Source organism: Bacillus rossius, chromosome 17 (assembly GCF_032445375.1).
Source record: "Bacillus rossius redtenbacheri isolate Brsri chromosome 17, Brsri_v3, whole genome shotgun sequence".
NCBI lineage: Eukaryota > Metazoa > Arthropoda > Insecta > Phasmatodea > Bacillidae > Bacillus > Bacillus rossius.
The window spans coordinates 15,257,951-15,278,999 of record NC_086344.1 but is presented as its reverse complement, the minus strand read 5'-3'; the positions used below and the strand labels follow the sequence as shown (position 1 = coordinate 15,278,999).

At 41.8% G+C, this 21,049-nt stretch overlaps 1 protein-coding gene across 1 annotated transcript in view; it reads right to left on the bottom strand.

Moving 5' to 3' along the window:
- LOC134540736 (ATP-dependent helicase brm) overlaps positions 1 to 21,049 on the bottom strand; it is a 91,191-nt gene that overhangs the window by 7,467 nt on the left and 62,675 nt on the right. The window contains exons 17-23 of the mRNA XM_063383633.1: positions 20,176 to 20,342; positions 17,967 to 18,155; positions 17,107 to 17,437; positions 12,724 to 12,954; positions 5,434 to 5,622; positions 4,081 to 4,191; positions 2,323 to 2,549 (exon numbers count right to left, since the gene is read on the bottom strand). Coding sequence (XP_063239703.1) covers positions 2,323 to 2,549; positions 4,081 to 4,191; positions 5,434 to 5,622; positions 12,724 to 12,954; positions 17,107 to 17,437; positions 17,967 to 18,155; positions 20,176 to 20,342 — 1,445 coding nt within the window. The remainder of the gene's footprint in view (positions 1 to 2,322; positions 2,550 to 4,080; positions 4,192 to 5,433; positions 5,623 to 12,723; positions 12,955 to 17,106; positions 17,438 to 17,966; positions 18,156 to 20,175; positions 20,343 to 21,049) is intronic.

Genomic DNA, 21,049 nt, shown 5'->3' with positions numbered 1-21,049 from the left:
GACCGATTTTCAATCCTGGAGCAGAGTTCATTACAACATAAGTAACCACAAACCAAACTGGCCCAACTCACGACAGACAATTCTTGTTTTCCTAACCTCACTAAAGTGGTAGGGGTCTGGGTCTGGGTTAGGGAGGACTGTAGATGCGTCCCAGGCCGGAGGGGGTTGGCATACCTCCTCTCTCCAAGGATCTGGAGGGGTGGCGAGCAGTCGATTGCGTGGCGGGTTGGCCGCCATAAGGTGCCAGCTAGGCCTGTGTGGACGTAGGGCTTCTCAGAGGCGGAACTGACGTCGGTGCCCTTTGGCACATGACCAGGTTCCCAATTCCCACAAGTCAAAAGATGGATGCTGCAACAGCGCGCGACTTGCGGCATGAACTGCTGCAGTTAAAAGCCTGGGGAATAAATGGCCCGTTGCTCAGTTGCATCGTAACAACCTGTCGTGATGAACACGTGAAAATTGCCTTCGCGTGCATTGCTGGTTCAATGGTAGTTTTGCAATGGGCGAAGAGGGAACGTTATCTCGCCACCGCTCGAGATACGGTTGTGCCTGCCAACAAAACATGCACACACAAAACTCTGCTGTGACCCTTTTCCCAGCTGAATGCCAGCCAGTCACATCCTTCGCCGGTGCTGGGTGGGCGGCAGGCATGCGTGCAACACGACACAACAACATGCATCAGCAGTCGGGGTATCCCCCTCAGGGTTAGAGAGTAACAAACGTGACAGCTGTATATTCGAAAGGTCAGATCTAACATTTCTGACCCAGGTACAGGATGGTTAAAAATATACAATGGCCAAGCGAATAAAGGCGCCGTAGGGATGCCATCTTCCTGTTTTGACTTCTTCAGAAATAACAAACTAATAATTAAACTAAATTTAAACACAAATAAACCCGAAAACCAAACAATCCAAGCCCGGATAATTGAGAGTTTACTGTACTTATTTATAAAGTGTGGCCAGTAATTATAATTTATTTTTTGTAGTATAAGGTATTGGGTGAGATATTGCAATATCATTGGTGGTATCTGAACATCTATAGTTTTATAGCAGTTTAAATGTCACATTTGCTTAGCATTACAACTACGTAGAAATAACATTAAGCCATAGTGCTGCTTATTAGAACTTGTTTCAATTTGAGTTGCTTTATATTAATATTAAAATTATACTGACGTTTTCAGTAACCGGGCAAAATTGCTAGTCCAGCATGGCCGTGGATCACCTGATGATTTTGATTACACTTAAATTAATTGTCTATGTTTGCTTAAAAAAAAAAGAAAAAAAAAAAGCCACAAGGTTGGTTAAGTCCTTAAGTTGTTGCGTCTGTCTAATAGCGGTTATCGACACTGAGTTACCCTGTTATGCAAGGCATGCAGTCCCTGGTTGCAGAATACTCACATCTCACTGGGCTGGTTACTTGAAGAAACACACTCTTGTAAACGGGATCCACGCTGTTCATTACACGCTAACAACTGTGTGGCGAGAGATTCTCCCGACAGACCGTCTTAGAACTGAGACATCAACACTGCTCACACGGGGTGCCCGGGCTACGGCCAATACTGAGGCAGGTGCTAGGTAAGGGCCGTTTACTACCGGACATCGTGATCTGGCAGCCGGGGGAGACAGACTCGCGAGACCGGTGACGCGACCCTCTTCAGTGCGGTGAGCTCTGCCCGGAACAGGACTAGGGGTCGACCGGGGGACTACGACTTGCTGTGTGCCACCAACAGTACAGTCTCGCAGCCCCACTCTCGCTCCCCGCACAAGCGGCGTTTTACGCTTCACTGTCCCACAAGGTCACTATCCTGTGGGGAAAATGTTGAGCAGATAATGACCAACCCGCACCTTAAAGAGACGGACGCTGCACAAATTGTAACTGTAACTGTGGACATGGCACAACATTGCATACTACCTAGTTCGCCCTTATAAAAGTGTAGTACTAAGATAAATTTAAAACTTTATAAAAATGTATGAACATTTTAAGATGCCATAAATGTACATCCATTATAAACTTTTTTTTATGATGACAGTTCAGAATCCTGGCAATCATTTTCAATGAGCCTGTATTTTTTAGAAAGTCAACATACGTAAGTCTTGTTTATCCGCCACTTGCATCTACACTTGGAGCTGATGGCGGTGGATGATCAAGGGTTTGTATGTTACCCTACTTTAGGGGTATAGTCTCTTTTTCTACATTGCTAAGAGTGTTGAAGAGCGCACAGTCCTCTAGGAAAAAGTGACGATAATGAAACACGAGAAGAACAGCGGTTGCCTTCCTTGTTCGAGATGGAAGCGAGATGGTGGTAAGATCTACCGTCCTCACCTGTCTGTGTACTTTATGACAATGTTCATGAGCTTCTTCATGTTCTTCTTGAGGCGCGGGTCGATGGTCGCCGCGGCCGCAGACTTGCGCTTCTTGGTCTGCGTGGATTCCTCCTCCCCTTCCTCGTCGTCGTCGCCTTTCCTGCGCCGCTTGCGCGTCTTCTTGCGGCTCTTCTTCTCCTCCTCCTCCTCCTCCTCTTCAAAGTCCTCCCCCGCCTCGTCAATCGCCTGCAAGTGCCCCCGACAGCAGACACTGACGCCACATCCAGAAAACAATACAACTGAATTATACATTGAGGTATTTTAAAAGAACCAACAACTGGACCAACTTGCCTTTAAAATTAATGGCGGCCATGCTTGATGCCATGCCAGCTTAGTCTAACGCTGGTCTAATATCTGCTTGTCGGGAATGCCAACAAAAAATTTTTGCCAACTACCCTCAAAACAAATGATATGGGATATTTAATTTCATTGTAAATCTGTACTGAACGACCAGCTTGTTGGAAGGAGAAAAAAAAAAAAAAAAAACCTATATTCCAGGGTGATTCATTGTCATTATACATTGAGGTATTTTAAAAGAACCACTAGAGCAGGCAAATGACTGTTAATTTATTTCAGATACAGGAACACAGCGACAATGATGTCCTATAACTGTGATGCCCTCCTAAACAAAATTATTGGTATGTAGTTTATGTATTAGAACTGTTCAAACACTCATATCAGATACTGTATTTGAAATACGAGAGGTTATTTTTTTAAAAGCAGTGTTAATTTTTACAAAATTAACAAAAAAAAAAAAGTGAGGTTATTTTATTTTATGTGCATTTTTGTTTAATTACTAAGAATCTTAAAATATAAACTTATATCATAACATCATAACCATATTTTGATTTTCCGTAATTTTAAATTTTTTTTTGCAACGTTGCCACTACTAGTTGTTAGTTATGACAAGAATACGAAAGGACACATCCAAACAACAAGCACAATAAAAACAATATTTGAAGCATTCCAGGACAAAGTTCGTGAAAATTACCCGCCTCTATCCATTTGTTTGTTACTAAATTTGAGTCTACATTTATAAATCACACAATTCAAACCCAACAACTGCCAATGGTGGAAAAATTCATTTGAATCAAAAATTTATTTGACCATAAGTTTGTTATAACAGCTTTTCTTACTGAAAAGGAACATATTTAAGTGATAACAAAAATTTATTAGAACCTGAAAAAGTAAGGGGTTATTTTTTTTAAAAGAAGTGTTAATTTTTTTTTTTACAAAATTCGCAACAAAGAAGTTTCATGAAAACCGTTGATATCTTCCGATATTAATAGTTGCCTTTGTTTTAAATTTCTCCTTTACAAAAGTTCTGTTCTCTGGTCATCACAACCCTTTACCGTCAAACATGGACCCATAATTCTTAACGTGCGTTACAAAATTTATCTGAGCAACAACACACTCACTGTTTGGACTTGTAAATATTGTGAGTTAATTTAGTGTATAGTGTTAGAAACGTTTGAATTTTTGAACTTCCCGCGCTGCTTGCTAGTAGCGCCAAGTTTTCAAGTTGGCTGCCTGCCAAGGTTGGTAGCCCTGCAGCTCCCGGCAACGAAGCAACAGTTGTTGTTCGACCATCATGGCAGTAAGTTGTGCTATCGGGCGCGCTTGCTGCCAATCGAGTTGTTTGCGAGTGAATCGTTATTAATTGTTTCGTTTTATATGGATTTTACAGCAACTTTGAGTCTCTAGACAACACACTCACCTTGAGCCACTCTTTCTCTGTGAGGCTGTCGCTATAGTCAACTTCCTTCCTCTGCCGAGATCCACGGCCCAAATAGCACTCCTCCTCTTCTTCGAATGTCCATCGCTCAACCTACGTGCAGAAACAATTAATTGTACAACACTAACTAACTGGCCAACAAGTTGCACGATTATAAACATCACAAATAAGTGGGTTTTCTCAAGGTACTCCCATCTTCCCCACCGACGCATTCCGTTGCTGTTCCACCTCAATTCCGCCTCCTTGTTTGTCTCGAATGACCATGACGCTTATGAGACATTAAACCTAAATGCATTTGGTTGTGTTCAACCAAGTCTAATGTACACGCACACAAATTATATCAGAGTACCAGTCCTTGAGACACAAAATAAAATACACTTCGACATAAAACAAACAACTGGACCAACTTGCCTTTAAAATTAATAACGGCCATGCTTGACGCTATGCCACCTTAGTCTAACGCTTGTCTAATATCTGCTTGTCGGAAACGCCAACAAAAATTTTTGCCAACTACAATCAACACAAATGATATGGGAGATTTAAATTCATTGTAAATCTATACTGAACAACCAGTTTGATGGAAGCAAAAAAAAAACCTATATCCCGGGGTGATTCATTGTCATTATACATTGAGGTACATATTTTAAAAGAACCACCAGAGCAGGCAAATGACTGTTAATTTATTTCAGATAAAGGAACACAGGGACAATGATGTCCTATAACTGTGATGCCCTCCTAACCAAACTTATTGGTATGTAGTTTATGTATTAGAACTCTTCAAACACTCATATTAGGTACTGTATTTGAAATATGAGAGATTATTTTATTTTATGTGCATTTTTTTTTTAATGACTAAGAATCTTAAAATATAAAATTATATCATAACCATATTTTTATTTTCCGTAATTAAATAATTTTTTTGCAACCTTGTCCCCACTAGTTGTTAGTTACAAGAAAACGAAACAGCCGGTTTTACCATAATTCACCCCATAACCGTGTCCCAACTAGTTGTTAGTGACGACAAGAATACCAAACAGCTGAATTACTGTAATTTACCCCATAACCTTGCCCCTACTAGTTGTTAGTTACGACAAGAACACGAAACAGCCAGTATAACCCCCATAACCCTGTCACTACTAGTTGCTAGTTAAGACAAGTACACACCCCCATAACCCTGTCCCTACTAGTTGCTAGTTACGACAAGAACCCGAAACAGCCGGTATAACCCCCATAACCCTGTCCCTACTAGTTGCTAGTCACGACAAGCACACACCCCCACAACCCTGTCCCTACTAGTTGTTAGTCACGACAAGCACACGAAGGGTAGCGGCCGACCTCCTCCTCGTTCTTGACCAGCCAGTGGGGCAGCTCCTTCTCCTCGATGAGGCGGGACTTGCGGTTGGGCCCCAGCTTGGCCTCCTCGCGCCGCCGCTCCAGGTCCATGCGTGTGAACAGCTCCAGCTCGCCCTCGTTGCGCGCGATCATCTGGTTCACCGTGTCGTCGTCCGGCACCTCGTTCTCCTCCTGCAGCACCGCGCCGGCCAATCACCAACAACACTCTGCAGCAGGGGCGCAACAACAGGGAGGGGGGGGCGGGGTATTTTGCCCCCCCACCCCTCTCTGAAACCTTGAAGTGGGGGCAAACGGGGGCAAAGAAAGTGCTGTACAAGTCGGATATGTTATTTCCACTAGCTGCGTAATCAATTTTTAGATAATGAAACTGCATAAATTGCACCATTTTCGACCTTGAAATACAACCCCCCCCCCCCCCCCCCCGCTTCAATAGGGGTGGGATCGATGATTCTTTATAAAAAGGTATATTGTCCCCCCCCCCCCCCCCCCCCCTCCTTTTGAAAATTTAGTTGTTGTGCCCCTGCTCTGCAGTCACCACTGCTCTCCCTCTGACACACCATGATTTGGCATCGTGTGTACCACAAGTATGGTACAGAGTAACATAACTATAGCCCGTCCCACTCTTAGATTGCAGTACACGGCTTATGGCGCGCACTGTTGCCAAATCTCTAACACATTACGAATTTCAGGAGATATGTGTCTTTGTAATTTGGATCGAACAAGAAGCATTTTAAGAAATCATATCGTAATTTATAATATTTTATACTATTACACATATAAATTTGTAATAATGCCACTTTTATGTAAATTTCAAATAAAAACTACCTATTGTAGACGAGAATTTCTTATAGTTTTCTTTTATGTTCTAAAAATCACATATATATATATCACATTTTCATGGGCCCGATAAATGCCGTATTTTTGGACAAGTCATGTCCAAAATGATAAATAAAATACGGTAATGGAAATTCTCGGTCGAGTAAGTTATGGGAAAAATCCGAACAATTGGGTCGAAATGGGGAAGATTTTTTTAAAAACCGGAAAAATCGCAACAACTCCAATAATATGAATAATATCGCATCCGTGTTAACGTATGATAACTCTGAGTACCTAATGCCAAAAAATGTTTTCTAAATAAATTTTTGATACGACCAGCCATAACTGCATGGGTTCGAAAAATATTTTCACCGGACAAAACAAAACCTAACTACCTTAGTAGACACCTTATCAAATCTATTTAAATGGTTTGTAAATATAATTTTTTATTTTCCAAAACTTTGTCTAAAACAATGTTTGATAAGATGCTTGGCGTTAAGAAGGATAGAAAAATAATTCAAAATTTTGTACCATGATTGCTATTAAATTCCTTCGTATTTATTTCATACATTTTACATTATGTTCAAGATTCGATTAAAATATTTTTGTAGCAACCATTACTGCAAGGGGAAGAAAAAAATATGGGTTTAAGGATATAAAAATCCCTTTTTGTTCTAATGTAAATAAATATAATCATCAAAATCTTCCTGCGTTTTTAGGCTGTGCCGATAAGGAATTTTTTTAAACTTTAACTTACAACAAGAATCTGTTCACACACATTTCATTCATAGGAATTTATACGATAAATGTAACGTTCATTTGATTAAGAAATTAATAACATCACATACCATTTAATCACTATCGCTACCGCTGACCAATGTTGATACCCCTTCCATAAGAGTAGCACAGCTGACCAGAAGAATGGTAAGCTTCCTTAATTGCATTGCACACACTCATATTTTTTGAAAAATACTCAAATACATTCAACACAATCTTGCGCTCCCTCCCGCGTAGCCTACCGATATAATTTCTTTTTGGTGTTCTATCTTCCATATTTTATATGTACGTAATAAAAATAAATTTAGAAAATAATATCACGTATGTTAATAAATAATTTGTCAAAATTATAACTGTAACGAGTCACCGGAAACAACGCGTTGCTTCGTCGCGAGACGCGATACTAACTGGCAGGCTGGTTTTCAGAAATGCGTGTCTAAGGAAATACATGGTTGACTAAGGAAGCCATGTATTTGAAATTGCTTGCAGGACAGAACCCCACTTATCTAAACACACGACCCTGTTTCCTCTTACGACTGCAGCGCGCGCTCTTGTACTGATAAGACATGTCTTTAAAAGCTATTTCCACGGAAACTATAGAAAAAATTGAGATGGAGCTGCTTTTAAAAACTAATTCAATTCATTGTGAACATTTTTCACGCTTTCGTCCCCATCTATCTTTAATAGAAAAAAAGTTTTCCGCTGGTAAACTTTTTGATGTGTCAGTTTGTGAGAAAATGCATTTCAATATATTAAAAAAAAAAATTTAAGTGAAACCTGTACAGTTTTTGTCTTAACATTTGTTCGGTGGCGTCCTAAGGCATTAATTTATTAATAAAAAAAATTGGAATGAAATACACATGTAGGTTATTTTTATTTTATGTGAAACATCTCGGAATACTTCAAAACAGTTCGCAGTGAATAAGAATAAGTTATGTTTTTTAATTTTTTCGGACACTTAAAATATTGTTAAGTATTCAAAATAAGCATTGCCTGATGCGTATTGCGATGCTATACAATATAAAAAAAAGCTTGGTCCAAAAATTAAAATTTTAGTTTCGTTTGATATTTGGCAACAACGCACGAAGAAACAAGGACAGCGCTAACGGCCATCGGCGTGTGTTAGAGAGAGAGAGAGAATGCGCCCATTTACTTCCACACTGCAATCTAAGAGTGGGATGCTCTATATTTGTTGTACCACAGGAATGGGACCACATGCTTGCGCTTCACATTTGAAACATGAGAGTTCAGTGGTTTTGTTTTTTAATTCTTAAAAATTATTATTTTTTTTTTTTTTTCACAGAAACCAATTTCCACAAAAATCTGTAATAAAATTTTTCAGTATACTTTTTTTTTTTTTTTTTTTAAATTATTGATTTAGTTTTGAATATTCTGAAAGAAACAAAGACAGTCCAGCCTCAAACTGAAAGTTGTGGAAACCTTGCAATGCTGCATTATTACGACTGTCATACTTAATATGAAAATAGAATTATATTTTTAAATGCTTTGACTTTTCCAGGATATGCTTACCAATACCAACTTCCCTAACTTATTCCTGACTTTCTTGAATGTTGACACCGAAGACAGTATATTATTCAAAAAATATGAGTGATATATGTTACATTTTAACAATATATTTTGAAATAAGAGTGTCTACAATTAGTAAGGTAAATATGCAAGATCAAACAATGTAAAATTAATTTTTTGTATGAATTTGGTCCATACTTTATGGTACTAACTTCCAGCTAAATTAATTACATTTATTGAACTAAAGATTTTTCGACATTTTATTTTTGTAATTAAATCCGTGTTTTGTTTGAATTTTGGTGTTATATATGGTGCATTAACACACATTTTGGAATTAAGTAAGGTGGAGTGATGTGCGTTTCGATGTTATTTCAATTTAATCCTAATTTTAAAAAAATGTTCTTAAGAACCTGTAATTAAATTATTATTAAATTAACCGTACGTAAATGTGTGGAGCACCTTTAATAAATATTTTGCAAATCAAGCATCATCAAGAATTTAAATTTATATAATAAATGCCATCTTTAGTATGTACTTCTAATATAAGTATTACCTAATCAATACATATATATTTTTTTAATTTTACTGTTTTGTTGCCAACATCTACATGGTGGCCACTCACAGTCACCAAAAATATTTCCTGATTTTTCCCTGATTTCCCTGATTAAAAATTCAAAATTTCCCTGATATTTACAATTACAAAAAAAAACATACTTTTGATGAAATAATATAATATTATAGAAAGAGATTAGTCACATTTTAGCACCCTGCTGTATTTTCTTCATTATATACATACGGAAGTTCGTTAAATAACATAATACTTTTTAAATATCTCACTTTACATTATAGCGTCCCTTTCAATGACCTGCAGTCTGTTTTTTGTTTTATGTCTAGAGACCGGAAAAATTCGCGAATTCATTTCGCGATAGGCTAAAATACAAATAGTTATACCTCAGTGCTGCCTCTGTTATTGGTTCGCAACGCACCTGGATGATTCTGGGCCAATGAGAAACACCCGACCAAAGCTTTATCGAATCTCAGGCTGCTACGTTGGGACGTCTCACAAAACAGCAGCCAATGAGTGGGTGGCATTTGACCGAGAGTACACAGAACTAGAGTTCATCCTACAGGTCATTGAACCCGCGAATTTTTCCTGTCCCTAGCAATGGGGTATTTCAGTGGCCAGCGCTCAAACATTTTTTCACACAACTTTTGATAACTGTTCTTACATTCATTTTTGAAGTGTAACATTTCTAGTTGTGAAATATTTTTAGTCTTAGTACTCTCAACAAGGGATAACAGCACAGTGCGAATTTTACCTCGTGTTTGATTTAAAAATGAAACAACTAATGGATAAATATACACTGCATTACAATCAGTACTCCCATCTGTAGCTAAAGCAAATGGTCCACTTACTAAAGATTCAACTGTTTCAATTTAGTTTCACCAGCCATATACTCCACTAAGGCAGATGTTTTTGTTCTCGCACCGCTGTATTTCTATGCAATTTTTGAGTCCGGAAACATAGCTCTATACAAATTACCCGAATGATCGGCTACTGCTATCGGTAAATTGTGTTCTACCAAAAAACACGTAAACAATAACTCTGCGTTTGTTACTTTCGTTTCTTCAGATGTAGCGAAAAACGACGATATAGATTTATTGCTCCTCACGGCTTTAAAATGTTCTGCATGTTACTTTGATTCAATATGCCGTCTACAGTCATCCCGTCCACCATGTGCAATCGAAAAGTCACACGTGCATACATTACAAAACGCGTGGCGTTCCAAAACATCTGAAGATGACAAGCATGGCCATTCTTTTGAATAGTTTGGTCGAAAGTTCTGAAGAATAATGTTCTTTTTTTTTTTTTGCCCCAGATACACATTGTTCTTTTACACGCTTCATTTCTACAACCGGCACTGAAGAACACAACACTATTGAACAACATAAAAAGGTTTCACGTCTGTAGACACGACAAAGACAACTTGATGAAAAAAATGTATTTCAAAAAAGTAATTAACACAACACAGGTTAGCCAAAGTACCGTACAAAAATTATCGTTATGTAAGTAGCTAACAAACGATAAGTCTGAGAATATGTACTAGTTGTATCGTACAACGGACGTAATACCGTACCATTTCTATTACGAAACACAAGAATTATACTTATTTCGACAGTTCATGCGCACATTTATTAGTTCCGTTATCTGCGCAACCACGTGATGTATTCGAACTGCGTTCACGAAACACGCACACCAGAAACGGAATTTTTTTTTCCGTTACCCAGCAGCACAAAGCCTCGTTTCCGTAATAAACCAGCGATGTTCTGTAAATCTGTGTTAAATCCATAATAATTACGGAAAATCCGTAATGGTTGGCAGCTCTGCGGAAATATACATGACATAAAAAATTCCCGGTTATTAAAAAAATTCCCTGACATTTCCCTGATAATTCCCGATCAACGTGATTTCCCTGATAAATCCCGGTTTTCCCGGTGAGTGGCCACCCTGATCTAGATGAATATATTCTAGTTTACTGATGTGCTACAAGCCATGCACGTTAACTAAACAATAAGCTGGCCGTCAGTCCATTCCTTCCTAAAGATGTCAGCGTGCTGAGGCAGACGAGTGGTCTGGCCCGCTCGGCATGCCAGGGAATGCCAACTCGAGAGTTGCTGGGTCACTCCCCCCCAATCCTCCACCTATAACCCTCCAACTCCTCCCTCATGCCGGGCCCTTGAAGGCGGTTATGCCCTACGGTAGTCAGCTGCCGAGCCGTGCTCACTGGGCTCAACTTTCTCCCAGCCTCCAAGTCCGCCGTGCTGGTTCCAAGGGACTGTCAACAGTCGCCAGCGAGACGGTAAACCCGAGTGTCCAGCCCGTGTCCGTGGTGGAGAACACATGCGGGGAGTCAGTCTACGTTATAAAGGACCAGTCACACGAAGGATCTGACTGCAAACAGGCCGTAGAACCGTGGAGAAGTAGAGAGTAATCTTTCACCGAGTGTAAGGGGGGTGCTGTCGCCCTGTGTGAGTTGATAAAATAAATAAATAGTCAAACTAAAAGACTCAAAAAATGCACACCCCTAATCTTTAAAATAAATTGTAAAGTGAGTTACGTATCCACCCGGCACGCAGAATCACGGGCGAAATATGAACACGCGTCTTTTTTTTAACTTCCCTACTAGCCACAAATGAATAGGTAAATAGGACTAAATACTGTAATAATACCTGCGAGAGATAAAGAGTGACTCAGTGGGATTGTTTCTTCGTTCTTGTTTAGTTTTCCTCAGAGTTTGATGAAATTTTGCACACTTCAAAACAAGAGGATGGTCACTTTCCACGTGAGATATCAAAAAAAAAAAAAAATCATCCAACCAATCTTTCCATTTCGTTAAAGCAGAATTTGGGTACTTCTTGGTAAATTTTAACTCGATGTAAGTTTTTGGATATACGCCATTGCTAAGAACTTTTTCTGTAGAATAAAACTAAAAAAATAAATAAAAATTAATAAATAAATAAATAAAAATACCCAAAAGACAAAAAACACAGATTAAGATTTCGTTTTGTCGTGTTTTTGTCTCGTTTCAACTGTTATGCTGAATTTTTTTGGGTTCAATATTTTTGTGCTGTTATCATTTGTGGTGGTTTTTATCGTTCTATTCTGTTTTGGAAAACTATTGTGTTTGATTCGTCTTTTCGTTTTATCGTATTTTTGTGTCGTTTCAACCGCTGTGCTGAATTTTTTTGGGTTCAATATTTTTGTGTCATCATTTGTGGGAATTTTTTCGTTCCCTTAGTACATTTTTCTTTGTTTTTCTTTGTTTGTTGACCATATTCCTGTTACGGAATATTTTGTGGTGTTTATATCCTGTTGACAACAGCATTTTTTTGCTTAATCTGTGTTTTTTGTCTTTTGAGTATTTTTATTTATTTATTTAATTATTTTTATTTTTTAGTTTTCTTCTACAGAAAAAGTTCTTGGCAATTGCGTATGTCCAAAAACTTACATCAAGTCATGCACTCCCATTGCACAAATCTTTCAAAGATATTATGAAATTTAACTCAATTAAACTTGGACCAAAATAGGTAAGTGAAAAATAACTGTTTAGATCTTTTGAAACGAAGCAGAGGGGGAGACTCGGCGCTCACCTCCTCGTCGGCGTCGTCCTGGTGCAGGATGCTCTGCAGGAACTGCTGGCGCTCCGAGCCGGTCGACTTCTGGTCGAACATGCCCGCCTGGATCACCTTCTCGTCCATGTTGAGCTTGTAGCGGGCCGCGGCCAGGATGCGCTCCTCCACCGAGTTGACGGTCATGAGGCGCAGCACGCGCACCTCGTTCTGCTGGCCGATGCGGTGCGCCCGGTCCTGGGCCTGCAGGTCCTGTGGGGGCGACGAGCACGCGGTTGCCACCCTCCGCACTCCTCACTCCACCCTCCGCACTCCACACTCAACCCTCCGCTCTCCACACTCCGCACTCCACCTTCACCCTCCGCACTCCACACTCAACCCTCCGCACTCCACACTCCACCTTCACCCTCCGCACTCCATCCTCCGCACTCCACACTCAACCTTACGCTCTCCACACTCCGCACTCCACCTTCACCCTCCGCACTCCACCTTCACCCTCCGCACTCCACACTCAACCCTCCGCTCTCCACACTCCGCACTCCACCTTCACCCTCCGCTCTCCACACTCCGCACTCCACCTTCACCCTCCGCACTCCATCCTCCGCACTCCACACTCAACCCTCCGCTCTCCACACTCCGCACTCCACCTTCACCCTCCGCTCTCCACACTCCGCACTCCACCTTCACCCTCCGCACTCCACACTCAACCCTCCGCTCTCCACACTCCACCTTCACCCTCCGCACTCCATCCTCCGCACTCCACACTCAACCCTCCGCTCTCCACACTCCGCACTCCACCTTCACCCTCCGCTCTCCACACTCCACCTTCACCCTCCGCTCTCCACACTCCACCTTCACCCTCCGCACTCCATCCTCCGCACTCCATCCTCCGCACTCCACACTCAACCCTCCGCTCTCCACACTCCGCACTCCACCTTCACCCTCCGCTCTCCACACTCCGCACTCCACCTTCACCCTCCGCACTCCACCTTCACCCTCCGCACTCCATCCTCTGCACTCCACACTCAACCTTACGCTCTCCACACTCCGCACTCCACCTTCACCCTCCGCACTCCACCTTCACCCTCCGCACTCCACACTCAACCCTCCGCTCTCCACACTCCGCACTCCACCTTCACCCTCCGCTCTCCACCTTCACCCTCCGCACTCCATCCTCCGCACTCCACACTCAACCCTCCGCTCTCCACACTCCGCACTCCACCTTCACCCTCCGCTCTCCACACTCCGCACTCCACCTTCACCCTCCGCACTCCATCCTCCGCACTCCACACTCAACCTTACGCTCTCCACACTCCGCACTCCACCTTCACCCTCCGCACTCCACCTTCACCCTCCGCACTCAACCCTCCGCTCTCCACACTCCGCACTCCACCTTCACCCTCCGCTCTCCACACTCCGCACTCCACCTTCACCCTCCGCACTCCATCCTCCGCACTCCACACTCAACCCTCCGCTCTCCACACTCCGCACTCCACCTTCACCCTCCGCTCTCCACACTCCGCACTCCACCTTCACCCTCCGCACTCCACACTCAACCCTCCGCTCTCCACACTCCACCTTCACCCTCCGCACTCCACACTCAACCCTCCGCTCTCCACACTCCACCTTCACCCTCCGCTCTCCACACTCCGCACTCCACCTTCACCCTCCGCTCTCCACACTCCACCTTCACCCTCCGCACTCCATCCTCCGCACTCCATCCTCCGCACTCCGCTCTCCACACTCCACCCTCCGCTCTCCACACTCCGCACTCCACCTTCACCCTCCGCACTCCACCCTCCGCACTCCACACTCAACCCTCCGCTCTCCACACTCCGCACTCCACCTTCACCCTCCGCACTCCACCTTCACCCTCCGCACTCCACCCTCCACACTCCGCACTCCACCTTCACCCTCCGCTCTCCACACTCCGCACTCCACCTTCACCCTCCGCACTCCACCCTCCGCACTCCACACTCAACCCTCCGCTCTCCACACTCCGCACTCCACCTTCACCCTCCGCTCTCCACACTCCACCTTCACCCTCCGCACTCCATCCTCCGCACTCCACACTCAACCCTCCGCTCTCCACACTCCGCACTCCACCATCACCCTCCGCTCTCCACACTCCACCTTCACCCTCCGCACTCCACCTCCACCTCCGCACTCCACCCTCCACCATTCACACTCCTTCCTCCACACTCCGCACTCTGCACTCCACCCTCCACTCACCACCATCCACCCCTCCACACTCCTTTCTCCACTCACCACCCTCCACACTTCGCACTCCACACTCTGCACTCCACACTCCACACTCCACCCTCCACCCTCCGCACTCCATACTCCACAATCCTGCTGCCAACCACAAACAAATGAGGACCTTGCATATTGCCCGCCCCGTTTCAAAATATACACTTTCAAGAACTTTTCACTATAGTAAAGATTTTAACATCCCTACAAGATAATTTTCATATCAGCAGCAGTTCAGCATTAATTACTAAAACTGAGGGTTTCTTTCAGGTGGGTTGTATCAACTACATACTGCTCCAACTTCTTGCTTTTACCCAATTTTTCGAAAATATAATTTGTAATAAAACATTTGTACAAACATCATGAATTGCGATAAAACCAAAATGACACAGAAAAGCATTTAAATACACCTTATAAGCACTGAAAGGCAATTAAAACTCATGAAACTAATCAGCATTTTCAATCAAAACTTAACTCTAATAACAAATACCTAATCTTTTAGTTATTAAGTTCAATGAAAGTAATTTATTAAGCATGATATTTGTAACTATTTAATAAAATAAGGTTGGAAAAAGTTTTCTGTATTAAAAATCTTGCAACTGTTATTACTTCATAATTTTCAAATTTTGACCTTAAAACATTTTTCAAACACAGAAATACTTCCAAGATTTATTTTATTTGTTCCAAAAAGTTAGACATGCTAATTAAAAATCATTCCATTGAAAAGGTGATTAATATTTCAGTCAACATTACACTGTTTTTTGAAGAAATTAAAATCATGTAACATTTAAGTATCATATTTGTATAGTTATATGCTGCCTTTTTAAATAAACAGATTTCATAAAAATTAAAAACAAAAATACCAAAATATCCTGTTTTTGCACTGTTGTGTTTATTCTGTAGGGGGAGGGGGGGGGGGGGGGGGCGCACTACTGCAACTTGGTGGGACCAAGTCGCCCCATGAAGATGCACATTAATAAAAACCAAATGTGTTATATAAATTCAGAAAGTTCACAATAGCTTCGTTTTCAAGATTTTTGAAAAGATGCTTAGTTATAGGATGTTATTGTAATTTGTTAAACTTAGCGCTGCAACATAAGTTAATTTTGCTATTATATATTTATTTTTTGTTGTTGCAATTTTTACTTTTTATTTACAAGCAGTACCAATTAAGTCAATGTGCTAAATGTTTCCTACATTGTTCTTATTTAGTGTGCGGCACGCACATTGTGCCGATAAAACACCTACGCAAGCACTCTTAAGTTCATTCTATGGATTTTTCTACATGTTGCAACTTAAGTCTTCAGAAAGAATTTACATCTTCTAAACCGGGTATTTATATTGCAAAAATGGCTAAACATCAACGGTTAAAGTCGGTACACGACAATCTCACGCGGTATGCTATGTCAAATCTTCGTGACAAACTGAATATTTGTTATTCAGAGGAGTTAGTATTCAAAATTCAATGAAATAACGATAATAAACTTTTTGAATATTCCCACCGGCCTAGTTTCCCCGGTGTTCATGAAACTACGAAGCCCGGCTCGCTAGATGTTTGGCCGGTCTCATAGTTTGGTTTTCACGGGACTAATGAGTAGAAACCTGAAACATTCGCTTGTTCATTTTACGATAGGCTAGAATCCAAAAAGTTTGCATTTTTGCTGCTTTGGTGATTGGGCCACAGTATATCTGAAGGACTTTGGGCCAATGAAAAAATGTTAAAAAAAGAAGTATCGAATCACGAGCATCCCAGCTAACAGGTGCTTCGAGTCAGTAACCAATGAGCGGATGCAATTCGGCCGAGTGCATAGAGGATCATGAAGTCCATCCTATAGGTCATTGAACTCGCGAATTTTTCCGGTCTCTACTAATGAGTAGGGACACCTGTATTTCGCGAATACATTTTGTGTCAAGGTATTTCACAAAATACTGTAGCTTTTCTCCTGTGGTTATCGGCTGAGGTCGGGGAGAGGTGTCGTCCCGCTCTTGACGGGGCCAATGAGAATGTGGTCGCCGTACTGCTGCACCCTCACAATTTGCCATGACTCTTAGAAAAAGCTACAGTGTTTCGTGAAATACTTCGACATGAAATGAAATCGCGAAACACAGGTGTCCCTGCTAAGGAGCAAGGAGCCGGCACTCCGGGGAGTTCACCTGGTGCGGGTTCCAGTCGGAGTCGAAGATGATGACGGTGTCGGCGGCCTGCAGGTTGAGGCCCAGGCCGCCGGCGCGCGTGCTCAGCAGGAACAGGAAGTAGTCCGAGTCGGGGCTGTTGAAGCGGCGGAGCAGGTCGCCGCGGTCCTCCGCCTTGGTGGTGCCGTCCAGCCGCATGTAGCTGAACCCGCGCCAGCCCAGGTAGTCCTCCATGATGGTCATGAGCTGGGTCATCTGGCAGAAGAGCAGCACGCGGTGGTTGGTGGCCTTCAGCTTGGGCAGGATGCGGTCCAGCAGCTCGAACTTGCCCGACGCCCGGAACAGGTCCGGCCTGCGCCCACACGCACGCCAACATTACCCTCGATTACCCCTCCATCGGGACTGAGGTTCGACAGATAAAAGTATGGTTATACAAAAGTATGGTTATGATGTAATGTAGCAATTTTTTTTTTCCAAGGATAAACAATTACCTACAGATTAATGTAAAGAAACAATGTGAAATATTATTGATGCCATTGTATTGGTTCATTCATTGTAGGTACTCTTTTGTCTTTAATCCTAGAGGTGGTGTATTCATCATAAAACTGTATTTTACAATTACTATAAAAAAAAAAAACACCACGCACGCACGCGCAAAGACAGACACACACACACACACACCTATTTTGGTGCGATATAAAATTGTGTGCAAGTTTTTTTCAACTTTATTTCAGTTTCATTAATAAATTATAGAAAAAATATTGTGATTAAGTGTGGTAATAGTTTGGTTACTAGATTTGTCGTTATTGCGAATTGACCAAATGATGGTCCCTTCAGGTTTGTTAGACTACAGCTGCGAGGGGTGGGGGGGCGGGGCTGACCCAGTGACGACGCTGGTGTTGCTGCCGATGTGGTCGCAGTACTTCTCCTCGATGTTCTGGAACATGAAGGGGTGGTTGCACAGCTTGCGCAGCTGCACGATGGTGTTCATGAGCGCCTTGGCCCCGCCCTTGCCCTGCTTGCCCTTCTCCGAGCCGTCCGTCAGCAGCACGCCCTTGCTCTGCATGTGCCTGCAAGACACACACGTGCCGACCCATTACCTTCAGGGGCGTAGCCAAGGGGGGTGTTTCAGGGGTTAGCAACGAATCTTTAATTAATTTCTTATTCATCACTCAAACATATTTCATATTAAAAGTAATAAAATTTTTACAATTACAATATTTAAATTTAAGTACCGAAAACTGCTAAAACAGCTCTATTTTACACCTTAAAATCCAAAATTTTCCCGGGGCGGGGGGGGCATGCTTCTTAACACCCCCCCCCCCCCCCCCCCCCATACACAAATCCTGGCTACGCTACTGTTTAGAGGTGGGTCACAAACACACTTCTTTACCGATCCCACGACCGATACAAAACACGAGTCGATTCTTTTTTGTGAATGACCACAGTTGCAAGCATTTAGAAAAGTAGTATTTTTGTACGCAATAAGATACTACCTTAGTAAAAGTACGTATTCGCTAAAAGGATGAGCATAAATGTTCAATGACTTTAAAAAAAAGACTGTTTGTATATATTCTTCATTTTATTGTTTTGTGCTTTAGAGCTTGGACATGTCACACTTGGTTGGATGCGAACGAAACTTTCTCCTAGCTAGTGTGTCCAAGAAAACAGGAAAAATTAATACGGCCGTCCACACACAACTTGGTACTGGGCGCCGCTAGAATTCACACAATTTTCAGGTGAATTCTTTAACCTCTGTAGTTACGAAACAATAAAAGTTATTTACAGAATAAAACTTTTGCATTGCGCAATGCAAATCATGCCTTTTGACTAATTAACATAACCCAACATTTATTCAAATATAGCCTTCAATTAAAGAAAAAATTGGATGCCTATGGAACTATAAACAGGTAAATATGAAAAATAGGTCAAATCTCAGTGGATGAAATTATTGTACTTTTTAAATTGGGATCCATTTTTGAAGTATAGGTTAGAAACAATTACATCGAAATTTCAGAAAATGATAAGATACTAAAACAATTACCTGCATTGGTACACCACTGAGTATATTTGATGTAGTAAAAATGTGTGGTTTCTAAATTTTGTGCATCAGGCTAGTGGTAAAGGTTTTCCCCAGGTAAGAGTTCAGCACCTATTTGCAAATTCTTCAAGAAATCACCTAATAACAGGATGCATTGCACTTATGTCCTTATGTCCTGAAGACTGAATGTGGTTGAACAGGAGGCACCCAATAAAACATCCTTAAGCAAAAAATGAGTAAGTCATTCTTCAAGAGAAAACCAGCAACGGGGTTTGCCATTGAATGGGTTTCCTCTAGCGCTGGCAATATTGTTGATAACAATTTAACAAGTGAACATGTTGAAGGATTAGCATTTCTTCACGAAAATTTGATGTATCATATTTACCCGCATATTGGGTCACATATTTTATGCCAATTATTTTAGTTAAAAAAAGTGTAGTGAGACTTTTATGTGAATTTATAACATTGGGTTAAAAAAAAATTTATAATTGCGGTGTGTCTTGAGTATTTGTGTTAATAACTCTCAGCTATAGATTGCTTTAATTTAATATAGTTAAAAAAAAAAAAGAAGATAGAAACTAAATAATGTCTTTTTTTTTTTTAATTTTTTTTTCGCACAGTAAATTTTATGATTTTTAGACGCAAACCTGAACTAAACTAAAGATTTATGTAAATTGTATGTTCAGACTTTGTGACATATGTCCTTGTTGTGTGAAGTGTTACTTGTGCCCCTTTTGCGTGCGTGTCGTGTAAACAGTTCGGAAAGATGGCGGGACGCGTGCTACTGTTCGTTTGATTTGCACATGGCTATCGTTTCGCTGTCCTAGTTGTATTCACTAAATCAGACTCTTTTATTATATTTATGGTCCTCCGGAAGAAATTCGTCGAAACAAAGAACATTGTATATTTGAATAGCTATAATGAGGTAACCGAGGTGGATTTCGGAGCATTTTCAGCGTTATGCTGCGGTGTCACCGACTTCCACTTCGGTGCTTGGCGGCTGAACGTCGCCATTCAGCAGGTAATGTCGCAGCGGAGCAGGCACGTACTTGTAGAGCACCTTCTGCAGGCTGGACATGTCGCACTTGACGATGTACTCGACTTTGTCCGGCAGCTGGGACTCCACCTCCTTCTTGAGCCGCCGCAGCAGGAAGGGCCGCAGCACCTTGTGCAGGCGCCGGATGATCAGGATCGTCTCCTCCTCGTTCAGCTCCACCTGCACAGCGAGCCATCGCCTACCTCCCTCTCGTGTCCGCGACGACACACCGACGTTCCTGCCCGCAGACAACACTTCCTGCTTTCATTTCTGCTCCTGTTATTACATGTAGTGCCCACCACTAAAGTCTATGACTGTTGGTGGGCATGTGACAAATTCCAAATAAAATAAAATATAATATAAAATATATAAAATAACTGTTAAATTGTTAATGAACACAAAATAACTTTTCTTACTAATTCAATCTTTACAAATAAACCAACATCAACTTGGACAAAATTTTGCGCCAGCTGGAGCCAAAAGATGCAGTGTCAGGATAAGGATGCAGCATGTGTGGGGAGAATGCCTGATGCAGGACACATGAAACAGGCACGAGGATGCAGCGTGTGTGGGAGCACGATGAAAGATGCGAGCTGCAAGGAGGCACGATGCAAGAAGACACAGGAGACATGCATCATAATAAGGGTTAGCTACAAGCTTAAAATTGCTATAATTTCCTAACTTTTACAAGTTTACCAGATCTGAACCAACAAGTTTCCCCAACCTTCTAGACACAAATAATCCCACGGCTCATTTGGTGCTGCTTTCTGTGAGGATGGTCCGGGGGGGTTAAAAGAAGTTGTATATGCCGTTCACATGAGTCACCTTAGCAAAACTAATGCCTTTTCAGACAGACACACGTTGTCCGTGAACCATTTCTATTGATT